The following is a 15363-nucleotide window of genomic DNA, read 5'->3' as shown; positions in this document are numbered from 1 at the left end:
TGCTCCACTCACAGCTGGGAAAACAGACACAGGGTAGGCCGGGCGCGGTGGCTCAAGCCTGTAATCCCAGCACTTTGGGAGGCCGAGACGGGCGGATCACGAGGTCAGGAGATCGAGACCATCCTGGCTAACACGGTGAAACCCCGTCTCTACTAAAAATACAAAAAACTAGCCGGGCGAGGTGGCGGGCGCCTGTAGTCCCAGCTACTCGGGAGGCTGAGGCAGGAGAATGGCGTAAACCCGGGAGGCGGAGCTTGCAGTGAGCTGAGATCCGGCCACTGCACTCCAGCCCGGGCTACAGAGCAAGAATCCGTCTCAAAAAAAAAAAAAGAAAAGAAAACAGACACAGGAAGGATGTCTGTGACCCCACCTGGGGCCCCACAAGATGCTTCCTGCCACCTGTCCTGGTCCCCAGCCCTGGACCCAGGAGCCTGGCTGCTGCCCCCGTGTGGTGGTCTTGGGAAGCGCACCTGCACCCGCTAGGGCCTCCGGACCCCTCGTGCAGATCGGGACCCACAGCCAAGGCCTGCTAACCTCGCTGGCTGGCACGTCCAGGGCCCGACTCCTCGGACAGTGTGTGACCCACAAGTCCGTCCTGTTCTAGAGAAACTGCTGGGAACAGCGCTCAAGCCCTCCCCAAAGTCTGATGGGCAAGGGACTCAAGCTTGAGACTCAGACACATTTCTGTGACATAAAACAAGAGGCCCCCATGTCTCTGGCGAGGCAGCCCAGCCTTCACACGGGGTGGGGTGGGAGAGGCTGCAGCTCCAAGGCCTCCACTCAAAAGCCTGGGGCGGACGCAAAGCCTCCTCTCCTGTTGCTGAGCTGTTGGGGGCAGCGCGGCTGAGACTGGGCTGCAGCACCTTCCCGGTGTCCACCTGCATGCCCTGCTACCCAAGTCCGAGGGCCCCCGCTCTTAGGAATAACGTGTTCCAGCCGGGCACGGTGGCTCACGCCTGTAATCCCAGCACTTTGGGAGGCCAAGGCAGGCAGATCACTTGAGGTCAGGAGATCAAGACCATCCTCATCAACATGGTAAAACCCCATCTCTAATAAAAATACAAAAATTAGCCAGGCGTGGTAGCGGGCACCTGTAATCCCCGCTATTCAGGAGGCTGAGGCAGGAGAATCACTTGAACCTGGGAGGGAGAGGTTACAGTGAGCTGAGACCTCGCCACTGCACTCCAGCCTGGGTGATGGAATGAGACTCTGTCTCAAACACACACACACACACACACACACGGAGTAATGTGTTCCTCCTCTTCACCCAGAGGAACCTGGAGACACCGGAGGCCTATGGCTCAACCTAAGCCTCAGGGATTCTCCACCCTGTAAATGAGAGCCTTTCCTCAGCCACCCCCCAGCCCTGAACTCCTTCTGGGCCAACTCTTCCTGCTGAGTCCCCACCTCCACTCAGAGCCCCAGGAGACGGCAGACCCACCTGGGAGGGCCAACACCCTGGCCCTGTAGCTGGATGGCGCGGAGGGCCACTGGAGGCTCACGTCCATGGAGCCTGGTGGGCACCATCCACCACCACCAGTGGTACCAGGACCTTTCCTGCCTTCCCAGTGAGACCCTCCCTGACCCTCCACTCATGAAATACACCTGAGTCACCCCATGCATTCTGGGAGCTCCCTCAACCCCAGTCCTGTTCCCCTGTACTTCTGCCCTCTGGGTCCGCTCCCCCAGGGAATGTGGCGCTCAGGGAGGGGCTGTGGGCTCTCTTCACAGTGATCCCACAGCACCTAGCCTGGGCTGCATACAGCATACATTCACTCACAGCGAGGCTGGGGCTCCCACAGGCCCAGCACCCTCTGGACGGCGGCCAAGGGCCAGCTAGAGAGACGGACGGCCAATCTGCCACCCTGGCGCCCGGGGCTTCTACAACACCTGGGACTGGCACCAGCCTCAATCCTGAGACCTCACACTAGGCAAAAGGGGCTCCAGACCAGCAGGAATGGTCGAGTCCTCTGAGCATTTATTACTAGAGATCGCAGCAGCAACGGGCGGGAAGGGCGGCGCCAGACTCATTTGCTCCGCAGGTAGATGTTGGGGGTCTGCCAGCCTTCGGGGGCTTCCTTCAGCCCCGCCTTCAGCCAGATGCGCCTCAGGTCTTTCTCGAACTTGATCTGCAAGGGGCAGAGGGAGGGACCGCCAATTAATTCGTGGCAAATAAACGTGTTCTCAGTACTTTGCCCTCCCAGGAACAAGCAGGCGGCCGCTCACCTGCTTGCGTTTCAGGCGTCCTTCCCGGATCTTCCTCCGCAGGAACCGCGTCCTCTTCACCAGCTTCCGGTACTTGTGGCGGTTCATCTTCCGCCGGCGGATCTTCAGCACGTTTTTGCACTGAATTTGAGGCGCATCCCCGACGCCTTCATCCCCCTGCTCGGCCCCTTCCCCTATCGGGCTGGGCGGACACTGGTGGGACTGGGGTGGAGCCACGGGGCCTGCGGTCCCGCTATCCAGTCTGGGCAGGAAGCAGCGGGCCGTGAGCCAGCTCTCCAGGGGGCTGACGCACATCTTCCTGGGGACCAGCATCTCCTCCAGCTCCAGCTGGGCCCCCTTGCGAGGGAGGGAGGCCGCCCTACCTGGGCCGGCCGGCCGTGTGCTGTAAAGGGGCCCGCAGGCCCGGCTGCCCAGCACTCCAGAGACGGGCCAGGGCGGGCGGCCGCCTGCAGAAAACCAGACGCCACAGTCACCGCTCGCGAGACCACGCAGGCCCGTCGGGCTGGGGAGCAGCACGTTCGTCCCAGTGAGGATCCCCCGCACCTCATTCCTGGCCTGAACCCCTGAGTTCCCTCTGTGCGCCTCGGAAGCTTAGAGGGGAAAGAGTGTGTGTGGCCACGGGCCCTGCCCCGGCGGAGCTGCTGGGACCCGCATTCCTGACCAGGCGTGTATCCTCCCATCCGCCCTCGCGGGGCTTCCTACCTGCCCAGGGAACGGCCCTCAGCAGCTGGGAGGTCAGGCGCCCCAGGAGCATGGTCTGTGGGCGGCGGCCCAGGTCCCAGGGGAGCTGGAACACAGGTGCCCGTTCAGGTCAGGCGGCAGCGCCTTCAGCAGCCACGGGCGGGCCGGGACTGGGGCGTCGGGTCCCGCCGCGACCCCCGCCTCCCTTCTCCCTCCGCAACTCCAACCCACAAGGAGGACTTTGCTTCCAACACAGCTCGCGCCCCGAGGCTCCCAAGCCCCCGCCGCGGGCGGTGTCGCGCTCGGACGCACAGAAAAGTCCCAGAACGTGGAGGCCGGCCCCCTCCCCGGCTTCACCCCCGCGCGGATCGCGCTGCCTGGCGCCGGGACCCTCTCGGCGGGACCCCGGGTCCGCCCGCCGCAGCGTCCTGGGCCCTCAGGTCTCCCGCTGACCCTTCCCAGGCCCGACCTCCGCGCGGCTCAAATTGACTGTTCCGCGGCCGCCCTCAGGCACTTCCGGTCCGTCCCCGAGTCGGCGCCGATCGGCAGCGGCCACTCGGCGGTTCCTACGCGCAGCGCCCCCTGGCGTCCTCGCGGCCCCCGGTTCTGCATTGACTCAGGCCCCGCCGGGCCCGAAAGGCGACGGTTTCCGGTTAGAGGAGTCACGGTCCCAGTCCTCGCGCGGTTCCTCAGCTCCGCCTGGTCCCTTACGGAGGCAAAAAACTACATTTCCCACAATCCCAGGGGGTTCCGGGCCCTGGACATGGCGGCGGGTCCAGAATCGTTTCCGGACCACCCGGGGGCCGGATTCCCAACGGGCCGACGGAAGTGCGGGCTCAAGGCCACGGAAGTGACGTATCCGGCGGCGGAAGTGAAGTTATCTGAAGGCGGAAGTGTCTGGAGTTATTTCTCCTGTTTTGGCTAGAGACGAAGGACCCGGAGCAAGCGCTGAGCCTGCTCCTCATTCCTGGGGTTAAAAAAAATAAATAAATAAGACTCAAGGCGGGCGCGGTGGCTCACGCCTGTAATCCCAGCACTTTGGGAGGCCGAGGCGGGCGGATCACCTGAGGTCAGGAGTTCGAGACCAGCCTGGCCAACATGGTGAAACCCCGTCTCTACTAAAACTACAAAAATTAGCCTGGCGTGGTGGCGGGTGCCTGTAATCCCAGCTACTCAGGAGGCTGAGGCAGGAGAATTGCTTGAGCCCGGGAGGCAGAGGTTGCAGTGAGCCGAGATCACACCACTGCACTCGTCTGGGCGACAGTGAGACCCTGTCTCAAAAGATAAAGCAAATCACACTCTCAACTTTTTGTCTGAAAACTAGAAGCAGCCTCTGTGGAGGATTGGGATTGGCTGAGCCCCTAATGTTGCTCCCCAGAGTAGGCGCTGCCAACGTGTAGCTTCACCTTTCTACTCCAGACAGGCTCCTTTCACCTCCCTGAGGTTGGCTAAGGCAGAGACCCCAGCATGGACTTCCAGGGGCGCCTGGTGGGCGCGGGGTGTGGAGCGGAGCCTGCTGGGCCTGCTCAGAGACTTGCCTTGCAGGAGGGTCTTGAAGGGACGCTTAGCGGAACTGGCCAGGCCAGGTCATCCGCCGGGCCCAGCCCAGCAGTGAGTGACAGGATAGGCCAGTGTGAGGACAGAAAGTGCAGGCTCCAGGCCCAGCTCCATAACTGAGGTCCCCAGGTGACTCTACCTTACCTTCCAGGGGCTACTTGGGATTTCCAAGCGGGAAGGTGTATTTGCTGCCCGCCCGCCCGCTGCACAGCGCCCTAGTGGATCTGGTTGTAAATGAGCAGGTGGTGCCTCCAGAGCAGCCCTTGCCTTGGTGCCTCCGTTCGTCTTCATCCGGCCAGGGGCCAGGGAGATGCAAAGAATCCATCAGAGAACAGGTGAGCATGTTGAGAAGAACCAGAATAACCTGGGCTGGCAACCTTGGCCTTCAGGCTTCTGAGGCATTGATGCGCAGATAGAAGTACCTCCCCAGAGTTAGGGACCAGGTAGAAGAAACAGGATGTGGACATTTCAGTCTGAGACAGTCTGGAGGGGCACGAGGAACCAGGGTGTCCTTCCCCCTCTCAGGAAGTAATTTCAGGGAGGTGAAGTGAGGAACACCAGTCTGTTGCGGTCCCTGTACCCAGCAGGCTCCAGGCCAAACGGGAAAGGTCCCAGCTAGAGCAGGACCCAGCTGCTACGAGGCTGGGGAATTACCATTCAGCTACAGGAGCTGCATGGAGCCGGCCCAGGAGGCTTGCAGACAATGGCCACCCCGATGAATGTCCAGGCCAGACCTGACTAGCTGCCTCCCACAGGAGTGGCAGGAACACGTGTTGCAAGTGCCAGATGCTTGTGTGAGCAGAGCTGCCAAGCTAGGTGAGCTGGAACTAGCCCAGGAAGATCGATCCTTTACAAACATCTGAGGAAGAAAAATGCAGTGGAAGAATCGGGGAGGGTGCATGGGTTATGATTCCTAATTTGTAAACAAAGGAACTCTAGTCTCTCAAGGGAAGTACACAGTTACTGCACATACCTGTTTTCCCCAAAATACCCATTTGTCTTCAGGAAAGTTTTTCTTTACAAACTTCAGAATTTTGGTCGGGCGCAGTGGTTCACGCCTGTAATCCCAGCACTTTGGGAGGTCGAGGCGGGCACATTGTCTGAAGTCAGGAGTTTGAGACCAGCCTGGCCAACATGGCACCCCGTCTCTACTAAAAATACCAAAAAAAATTAGTTGGGTGTGGTGGCGCACACTTGTAGTCCCAGCTACTCTGGAGGCTGAGGCAGCATAATCTTTGGAACCTGGGAATTGGAGGTTGCAGTGAGCCGAGATCGTGCCATTGCACTCCAGCCTGAGTGACAGAGCAAGACTCCGACTCAAAAAAAAAGGCATAGGTGGTGGCGCAGACCTGTAGTCCCAGCTCCTCAGGACTGGGTCGAGGGCAGAGTGGCCAGACGCGACGGAGTATACTTGGGGAACAACATATTGGCAACCCAGCGCACACCTGCTTATAATACTTAAATAATCTTAAGATCACGGATAATAGTGATCTTATTAAAATACGAAACTATGAGTTTTCAGTGTTTCCTTTTATTAGCATAATTTAACTGTAAATGTATGTGGTTTAGAAATAATGGCTGTGTGTAGCAGTTGGTGTGCAAAACTCCTGAAAGCTTAACAGCTAGCGGTCCCACTGCGCCCTAGCCTGCACTGGCTCCCACAAGTCACTGCCAGGTTCTGACAAGGCATCAGGGCCCTGCCTGGCTGCAACTTTTGCCCCAAGACTTTGGGGCTCCTCAGCTCAGGGCACAGGCTGAGCCCCAGCCTGGGTCCACCCTTGGCCACCCCGCCTTTAATGCTCCTCCAGCCGCCGGGCCAGAGATACAACATGCCAAAAAATTCTGAAGTTTCTTTCCTTCTTTTTTTTTTAAATAGATGGAGTCTCGCTCTGTCACTCAGCCTGGAGTGCCGTGGCGTGATCTCGGCTCACGGCAACCTCCGCCTCCCGGTTTCTAGCAATTCTCCTTCCTCAGCCCCCGGAATAGCTGGGAATACAGCACGCCGCCACACCCGGCTAATTTTTTGTATTTTAGTAGAGATGGGGTTTCACTGTGTTGCCCAGGCTAGTCTTGAGCTCTTGAGTTCAGGCAATCCACCTGCTTCGGCCTTTCCAAGTGCTAGGATTATAGGTGTGAGCCACCACGCCTGGCATTTTTTTTTTTTTTTTTTTTTTTGAGAGGGAGTCTCACTCTGTCACCCAGGCTGGAGTGCAGTGGTGCGATCTCAGCTCACTGCAAGCTCCACTTCCCAGCCTCAAGCGATTCTCCTGCCTCCGGAGAATGGTCTTAAGATGACTGAATGTTATAGGCAAGTGTGTGCCCGGTCATGGAGATATCGCTCCCCAAGTATACCCCGTCACACCTGGCCTCGGCCCTCGGTGCAGCCAAATAGGCGGGCACAAGCCCAGCCGTTGGCCATTCAGAGCCCGGCTTAAACGGGAGCACCTGCTTCAGTACAAGGTCCCTAACCGCCAAGGGCTCATCAAGAGCCTGCCTTGATTCAGCGGATCTGCGCAAGATTAGCGAATGTCTACCCTAATTTTAGACCCACTCCTAAAAACTCACTCTTGGGAGCTCTGTATGGAATGGGGACCCTCTTCTTCTGGTATTATGTTTTCAAAACTGACAGGAATCGGAAAGAAAAACTTATCCAGGAAGGAAAATTGGATCAAACGTTCAACATCTCATATTGTCTGGCAGTAACGACTGTATGTATTTTTGCTTAAATAAACTATCAATTTTTTTTTTTTAACTATTGTGGACCAGATGCAGTGACTCACGTCTGTAATCCCAGCACTTTGGGAGGCTAAGGCGGGCAGATCACTTGAGGTCAGTTCGAGACCAGCCTGGACAACATGGTGAAACCCCATTTCTACGAAAAATACAAAAATTAGCTGGGCTTGGTGGCACATGCCTGTAATCCCAGCTGCTTAGGAGGCTGAGACGGGGGATCACTTAAACACGGGAGGCAGAGTGAGCCTCGGCCATGCCACGGTGAGTGGTGAAGGAAAAGCTGTATACTGGCTACTGCATGGAATAAGTTGTTGGCACTTGAAATTGGCCATATCCAGCCTGGGCAACATGGTGAGACCCCGTCTCGACGCAAAATACAAAAATTAGCTGGGCGTGATGGCTCACAACTGTAGTCCCAGCTACTCAGGAGACTGAGGTGGGAGGATCACTTTTAGCCCAGGAGTTGAAGACCAGCCTGCAACATATTGAGGCTCCATCTCTACAAAAAATTAAAAAGAAGGCCAGGCGCGGTGGCTCATGCCTGTAATCCCAGCACTTTGGGAGGCTGAGGCAGGCAGATCACGAGGTCAGGAGATGGAGACCATCCTGGCTAACATGGTGAAACCCCGTCTCTACTAAAAATACAAAAAATTAGCTGGGCATGGTGGCGGGCGCCTGTAGTCCCCGCTACTCGGGAGGCTGAGGCAGGAGAATGGCGTGAATCCAGGAGGCGGAGCCTGCAATGAGCCGAGATCCAGCCACTGCACTCCAGCCTGGGAGACAGAGCGAGATTCCATCTCAAAAAAAAAAGAAAAAAATTAGCCAGGCATGGAGGCGTGAGCCTGTGGGTCTCAGCTACTTGGAAGGCTGAGGTGAGAGGATCACTTGAGCCCAGGAAGTTGAGGCTGCAGTGATCCGAGATCACACCACTGCACTCCAGCCTCGGTGACAGAGACAATAAAATAAAATTGGCCGGGCTGGGCCAAGTGGCTCATGCCTGTAATCCCAGCACTCTGGGAGGCCGAGGCAGGCAGATCACTTAAGGTCAGGAGTTCTAGACCAGCCTGGCCAATGTGGTGGAACCCCATCTTTAATAAAAATACAAAAATTAGCCAGGCGCCTGTAATCACAGCCACTTGGGAGGCTGAGGCAGGAGAATTGCTTGAATCTGGGAGATGGAGGTTGCAGTGAGCCAAGATCGCGCCACTGCAGTCCAGCCTGGGTGACAGAGCGGGACTATCTCAGATAAATAAAACTGGCCATGAAGGAAGTATGTACACCCCAAAAACTGAAAAATGAGGGCCTACCCTTTTTTCAGAGGTGCTAAAATGCTCACCAGTGTTCCAGGCACAGGGCTTCCCAGGAGCCAGGAACCCTCACACAAGGCTAAGGGAACAGGAGCAGTGCATCTGGCTCAGGATGCAGCAGTTCAGTCCTACCCCACCCCGGGCATGGGCGCCACCATGAGCTGTCCCAGGTGGTAGGGCCTAAACCCCCTGCTGACGGCGAAATGGCCTCTCCACCAGGTATGTCCTCTCAGGGTTGGGGTGCCCTGGGCCGTGACACTCCAGCCAGGCCACCACCAGTGAAGCCTGCCCAGCAGCTCCATGACACAGCCGCTGCTCTGTGGGTGCCCTGCCCTGTGAGGAACTTGAGGTGCACCCCATGTGGGGCCACAGCCCTGCCTGTGCCAGTCCCCCCATTCATGCAGCTGCCCGTGGAGTCGTGAAGGTGCTGGCGGGATGGAAGCAGCCCCCAGGGGCTGGGCCTGAGGAGGTGGAGTGGGGCATCCGTGGGACGACACTGGTGTGTGCCCCTCCTTCCTTTGGTCCCTGCAGAGGGTAAATCTCACAGAGGTGGGACGGTGGCCTCGTGGATGCTGGGCAGCCCCCCACTGCCTGCCTCCCCTGGGAAAATGTGCAGTCGCCCCAAGTGCCAGGGCAACCTTGAGGGCTGCCAGGGAGGTGCCCACCCACCGCACCAGATGCCTCCCCGTGTGGGTTCCTCCTGTAGGTACTCCCAGGGCTGGAGTGACCCCTGGGCCTGGCCTAGCCGCAGGCAGGGAGAGCCATGGATTCTGGGGCACGGGGAGCCCCCGGTGTGGTGGGAAAGACCCCCACCCTCAGGTCAGTGCTCCTGGATCCAGGCCGAGACCTGAGTCACTTGGAGCAAAGGCCGAACCTGCCCCACCTTGTGGCTGGCGACTCTCCCTTTCCGGATGCCGGACCAGGCTCCAGTTGCCAGAGCTCCAGGGCACTCATGCCAGGAGCTGGCGCCGTGGCCCTTTGCTGTGTCCCTAGGCAGAGACCAGCCTGTGGGGCCCCCCAGCTAGCGTGGACCCTCAAAGGACCTGGAGCAGAACCGCACTTTGGCCCGCCCATCTGGTTATCTCCAGAATGGGCTCTGGAAAGCCTCAGGCAGCGGAGGCGCCCTGCGAGGACACTGGGCACTGCCAGAGCTGTGGTGCTGGAGGCTCTGGGGACAATGGGCCCTGCTGTGTCCTCTGGGGCATGTCCCACACGTTTCTCCACCTTGGCACAGCTGACGCCTGGGGACTGTCCTGTGCACTCAGTGTGTGGAGCAGTGTCCCTGGGGCACTACCGTGGCCCAACAGCACATCTCTGAGCTCTCAGTCCTCCACCGTGTCCCCCTAGCCTGAGCCCCCCTGAGCTCCCACCAGTTTCCTCCAGATGGCGGCCCGGGAGCTGAGACGCAGGCAGCATGGAGTCGCGGGGACAGGCAACCCTGATGCCTGCACTTCCCCTCCTGGCAGCCTCGCGGGGCCAGTCATCTCATGGACAGTCAGGGCCATGCTTGCTGTCAACTCCCCAGAAACAACCCTTCACCCAGGACGGGGGCCCAGAGGGGGCTCTGGGAAGCGTGTGCTGGGCCCTGCGTTGGGTCAGTGCTTTGGATCTCTCTCTGCAGCGGTGACTGCAAGGAGATGCCCACCATGCTGGGGCTCCTGGGGACCCACTGGAGGCAGCCACCACACGCCCTGTCCCAAGCCAGCCAGGCTCCAGCCGGGGACCACCAGGGACCCCCTGGTCCCATCAGCACGCTGCAGCAGGGAGACGGGAGACCTGCAGGACGGCCTTCCTGGTCCAGACAGAATGAAGCAAAACCGCCAGAAGGAAGGCGATCCCTGGGGGCCCTCACTGCTCACTGGTGTAAGCCGTCCCCCCAGTGCCTTGACAGTTTACAAAGTCCACGGCAGTGACCCAGAGGTTACCACCCCTATCGCAGAAAGTCCTGGTAACTCACCCCTTAATTTAATGTAAGTAAACATAGATATAAATACAGTTGCCAACAGCCCTCAAGTGCAGCTCTGGGCCCACTGTCTACACATTATCCCTGCCCCACCAGTACTAGCTCCAGTTCAATAAAAGGAATGCTGTGGGCCAGCTTTGGTTGCTCACGCCTATAATCCCAGCACAGGCCAAAGTGGGCGGATCACCTGAAGTCAGGAGTTCAAGACCAGCCTGGCCAACATGGTGAACACCCCCACCCCAACTGGTGAAAATTAGCCAGGCGTGGTGGCGGACACCTGTAATCCCAGCTACTCAGAAGGTTGAGGCAGGAGAATCACTTGAACCTGGGAGGAGGAAGTGAACTGAGACTGCAGCACTGCACTCCAGCCCAGGCAAGAGAGCAAGACTGTTGGATTGCTGTGGGCCAGGTGCAGTGGTGGACACCCACAATACCAGCAAGAGGGAGAATTGCTTGAGCCTGGGAGACAGAGGTTGCAGTGAACTGTGATCATGTCACTGCACTCCAGCCTGGGTAACAAAGTGAGACTCCATCTCCAATTAAAAAAAAGAAAACAAAGGCCGGGCGCGGTGGCTCAAGCCTGTAATCCCAGCACTTTGGGAGGCCAAGACGGGCAGATCACGAGGTCAGGAGATGGAGACCATCCTGGCTAACACGGTGAAACCCCGTCTCTACTAAAAAATAATTTTAAAAAAACTAGCGGGGCAAGGTGGCGGGCGCCTGTAGTCCCAGCTACTCGGGAGGCTGAGGCAGGAGAATGGCGTGAACCCGGGAGGCAGAGCTTGCAGTAAGCTGAGATCTGGCCACTGTACTCCAGCCTGGGCGACAGAGCGAGACTCCGTCTCAAAAAAAAAAAAAAAAAAAAAAAAGAAAGATTGCTGTCTAACACCACCTGCATTCTTCCCTAGGTGAAGACAAGAACCCTCATGGGCTAAGCCCTAATTTGGGGGCTTACTGGCCATGGATCATCCAGCGGTCATGAAGGGACAAAGACAGCAAAGAGGCCAGGTGCAGTGGCTCACGCCTGTAATCCCAGCACTTTGGTAGGCCAAGGCAGGCAGATCACGAGGTCAGGAGATGGAGATCATCTTGGCTAACACGGTGAAACCCCGTCTCTACCAAAAATACAAAAAATTAGCCAGGCGTGGTGGCGGGCACCTGTAGTCCCAGCTACTCAGGAGGCTGAGGCAGGAGAATGGTGTGAACCCGGGAGGCGGAGCTTGCAGTGAGCCGAGATAGGGCCACTGCACTTTAGCCTGGGCGACAGAGCGAGACTCTGTCTCAAACAAAAACAAAAACAAAAAAGAAAAAGACAGCAAGGGGGTGAGCAAGAGGCAGGGAGACAGGAGATGGAGGCGACCGGCGGAGGCAAGATGAGGAGACGACGAGATGTGCGCAGTGGGCGATCAAAGCTACCACGAGGATTTTCTCAGAACCATCCTCTTTCCTGGCCCACGGTGGAGCCAAGCAGTGGGCAAGCGGCCATAGCACCGCCACCTCCTGTGAAATCCGTGCTCTGGTCAGGTGCCAAGTCTAAGGGCCTGTTCCCTCACGGCAGCCAAGCAGTGGATTTGGATACCCCATTGCTTGGCCACCCTGGACAGAACCACATCCTTCTCACCCCTTCTCTTGGCTGATTCTCCTCTAACCCCAATTTATTTTTGTCAGCAATTTTACTTTATTTCTGAGAAGGCCTCACTCTTATCGCCCAGGCTGGAGGCACGTTCTCAACTCAACGCAGCCTCAACCTCTTAGGCCTAAGTGACCATCCCCTCAGCCTCCTGCAGGTGTGCACACCACGCCCGGCTAAATTTTTTTTTTTCCAGACGGAGTCTCGCCCTGCTGCCCAGGCTGGAGTGCAGTGGCACGATCTTGGCTCACCGCAAGCTCCACCTTCTTAGTTCAAGCAATTCTCCTGCCTCAGCTTCCCGAGTAGCTGGGATTACAGGCGCGCACCACCACGCCCGGCTAATTTTTGTATTTTTAGTAGAGACAGGGTTTCACTGCATTGGCCAGGATGGTCTCGATCTCCTGACCTTGTGATCTGCCCACCTTGGCCTCCCAGTGTTGGGATTAGAGGCGCGAGCCACTGCACCCAGTCCTTTACTTCTTTTTTGTATCTTTAGTAGAGATGGGGTTTCACTATTTTGCCCAAACTGGTCTCAAACTCCTGAGCTCAAGCAATCCACCCACCTCAGCCTCCCACAGTGCTGGGATTACAGGTGTGAGCCACCGTGCCCAACCCATTGTATTTTCTGTCTTAAAGTGTGTGCTTCCTTCATGGTTTTGGCTCTTACTCCCCAAGAACTGTATTAGAGCAACTGTTTAAGGCAGGACACTTGGCTGTGAGAGGCCCTGCTGTGTTGACCCCGGGATGCCAGAGTCACATTCTGTGGCCCCAGCTTGCCCTTTGGCATATACTGTTGGCTGCCTTCCACCTGCTCTGGGGTTTTTGGCATTTCATGTGTGGACCCTCACTGGTCAATACTTGGGAACCCCAGGGTTTTGGCATTTCATGTTACTGGTCACCCTCTGGATGGCCCAGGGTTTTGGCACTGACATTTCTTCTAGGATTGCAGGTTGGAGGCCCAATCTAGCGGAATCTTGGTCTTGCCTTTTCTTGCTTACTGCCCTAAAACCTAAAATTATAGCTTTTGGTAACAGCCTTTTCTTTTTTTGAGCTGGAGTCTCGCTTTGTCGTCGCCAGGCTGGAGTGCAATGGCGCAATCTCGGTTCACGGCAATCTCTGCCTCCCGGATTCAAGCGATTCTCCTGCCTCAGCCTCCTGAGTAGCTGGGATTACAGGCACGCACCACCACCACGCCCGGCTAATTTTTGTATTTTTAGTAGAGACAGCGTTTCACTGTGTTGGCCAGGAAGGTCTCGATCTCCTGACCTCGTGATCCACCTGCCTCAGCCTCCCACAGTGCTGGGATTACAGGCGTGAGCCACCATGCCCGGGCCAGCTTTACCCTTCTTATAGTCACTTTACGCTTTCCCTTCTACACTTTGCTTAGTAGAAGCTTGTCGTCAGGTGCTGTGGCTCACACCTGTGATCCCAACACTTTAGGAGGCCGAGGCAGGTAGACTGCTTGAGCTCAGGAGTTCAACACCAACCTGAACAACACAGCAAGACCCCGTCTCTACAAAAAAATAGAAAAACTGGCTGGGTGTGGTGGCCCGCTCCTGTAGTCCCAGCTACTCAGGAGGCTGACGTGGGAGGATTGCTTGAGCCCAGGGTGGGGTTACAGTGAGCCGAGCCGTGATTATACCACTACACTCCAACCTGGGCAACAGAGCAAGACCTAGTCTCAAAAAAAAAAAAAAAGGAAACATGGCCGGGCGCGGTGGCTCACACCTGTAATCCCAGCACTTTGGGAGGCTGAGGCAGGCGGATCACAAGGTCAGGAGTTCGAGACTAGCCTGGCCAATGTGGTGAAATCCCGTCTCTACCAAAAATACAAAAAAAAATTAGCCGGGCATGGTGGCGGGCACCTCTAGTCCCAGCTACTCAGGAGGCTGAGGTGGGAGAATCGCTTGAACTCGGGAGGCAGAGGCTGCAGTGAGCCGAGATCCTGCCACTGCACTCCAGCCTGGGCAACAGGGCGAGGCTCTGTCTCAACAACAACAACAAAAAAACAGAAAGAAAAAGAAAAAAATTACTTCTTTTGTTGTATTCCGTTAGTGGACAAATGCTTCTCATCTACTTTCGTGCCACCCAAATTCACCTCTCTGCGGAGAGTGGGATCTGGAAGGGACGAAGCCACTTGCTTCCCTCCTGCCGCCTCGGCTGGCATCACAGATGTGTCTTGGGCTATTGGGGCGAATCCAAACTTGGCTTTATTTATTTATTTATTTATTTATTTATTTATTTATTTATTTATTTTGAGACGGAGTCTCGCTCTGTCGCCCAGGCTGGAGTGCAGTGGCCGGATCTCAGCTCACTGCAAGCTCCGCCTCCCGGGTTTACGCCATTCTCCTACCTCAGCCTCCCGAGTAGCTGGGACTACAGGCGCCCGCCAACCCGCCCGGCTAGTTTTTTTTTTTGCATTTTTTAGTAGAGACGGGGTTTCACCGTGTTAGCCAGGATGGTCTCGATCTCCTGACCTTGTGATCCGCCCGTCTCGGCCTCCCAAAGTGCTGGGATTACAGGCATTAGCCACCACACCCGGCCAAAATTCAATTTCTACTGCAACACCATTTGGGCCCGATGCAAGTTGGGAGACCATAAAATCTGGTCTTAAACAGTTCTTCATGTCATAATAATTTTACAATTATTCCGTAAAAAGGAAAGCAAACGGAGAGAAGTCTCTTGGGCACAGGCATGTGTGGCCCTTTACTGGTTCTCTCACTTCCAGGCACAGGAAGCTAACGGGCCCCTCATAGCTGCTCCCCCTGGAAGGACACCCTCCCTGGAATCTCCTCAGTTCGGGTCCCACCAACTCTCTAATACAGAACTCCATCAAAAAAGTCATCAGGCACGGTCAGGCGCGGTGGCTCACGCCTGTAATCCCAGCACTTTGGGAGGCCGAGGTGGGCAGATCACGAGGTCAGGAGATCAAGACCATCCTGGCCAACACGGTGAAACCCCGTCTCTACTAAAAATACAAAAAACTAGCTGGGCGTAGTGGCGGGCACCTGTAGTTCCAGCTACTCGGGAGACTGAGGCAGGAGAATGGCGTGAACCTGGAAGGCGGAGCTTGCAGTGAGCCGAGATCACGCCACTGCACTCCAGCCTGGGTGACTGAGCAAGACTCTGTCTCAAAAAAAAAAAAAAAGTCATCAAGCACAACTCCCCATTATCCCACTAGCCCTGGCCTATATGCTCCACTGCCCTAGTAAGCCCAAGCCGTACCACTGGGAGTGGGGCCCCCTAATCCACGGTAAGAGGCAGCT

At 56.8% G+C, this 15363-nt stretch overlaps 1 protein-coding gene across 3 annotated transcripts; it reads right to left on the bottom strand.

Annotated features, from left to right (window-relative positions):
• Positions 1 to 1956: 1956 nt before the first annotated feature.
• Positions 1957 to 3861, bottom strand: LOC105498317 (aurora kinase A interacting protein 1). Of its 3 annotated transcripts, none has more exons than XM_024798126.2 (4): positions 3220 to 3861; positions 2929 to 3013; positions 2227 to 2672; positions 1957 to 2129 (listed from the first exon to the last, which is right to left on the bottom strand). In XM_024798126.2, the coding sequence occupies exons 2-4, from the start codon at positions 2978 to 2980 to the stop codon at positions 2028 to 2030; spliced, it is 600 nt and encodes a 199-aa protein (XP_024653894.2). In that variant the 5' UTR covers positions 2981 to 3013; positions 3220 to 3861; the 3' UTR covers positions 1957 to 2027. The 3 variants fall into 3 exon arrangements, with proteins under 3 accessions (XP_024653894.2, XP_024653895.2, XP_011768654.2); XM_024798127.2 differs by having other exon boundaries at positions 3377 to 3861; XM_011770352.3 differs by having other exon boundaries at positions 3139 to 3271.
• Positions 3862 to 15363: the final 11502 nt, after the last annotated feature.

Source organism: Macaca nemestrina, chromosome 1 (assembly GCF_043159975.1).
Source record: "Macaca nemestrina isolate mMacNem1 chromosome 1, mMacNem.hap1, whole genome shotgun sequence".
Classification (NCBI taxonomy): Eukaryota; Metazoa; Chordata; class Mammalia; order Primates; family Cercopithecidae; genus Macaca; species Macaca nemestrina.
Note: the sequence above shows the minus strand (reverse complement) of the source record. Positions and strands in the feature narration are given on the sequence as shown.

What these genes read in the sequence shown, in the direction of transcription:
- LOC105498317 (XM_024798126.2), bottom strand. Translation starts at nt 2,980, where the DNA reads ATGCTCCTGGGGCGCCTGACCTCCCAGCTGCTGAGGGCCGTTCCCTGG. An exon ending in GAGGGCCGTTCCCTGGGCAG is followed by an intron (nt 2,673 to 2,928) that starts GTAGGAAGCCCC and finishes GGTTTTCTGCAG; the next exon opens with GCGGCCGCCCGCCCTGGCCC. An exon ending in GACGCCTGAAACGCAAGCAG is followed by an intron (nt 2,130 to 2,226) that starts GTGAGCGGCCGC and finishes TGCCCCTTGCAG; the next exon opens with ATCAAGTTCGAGAAAGACCT.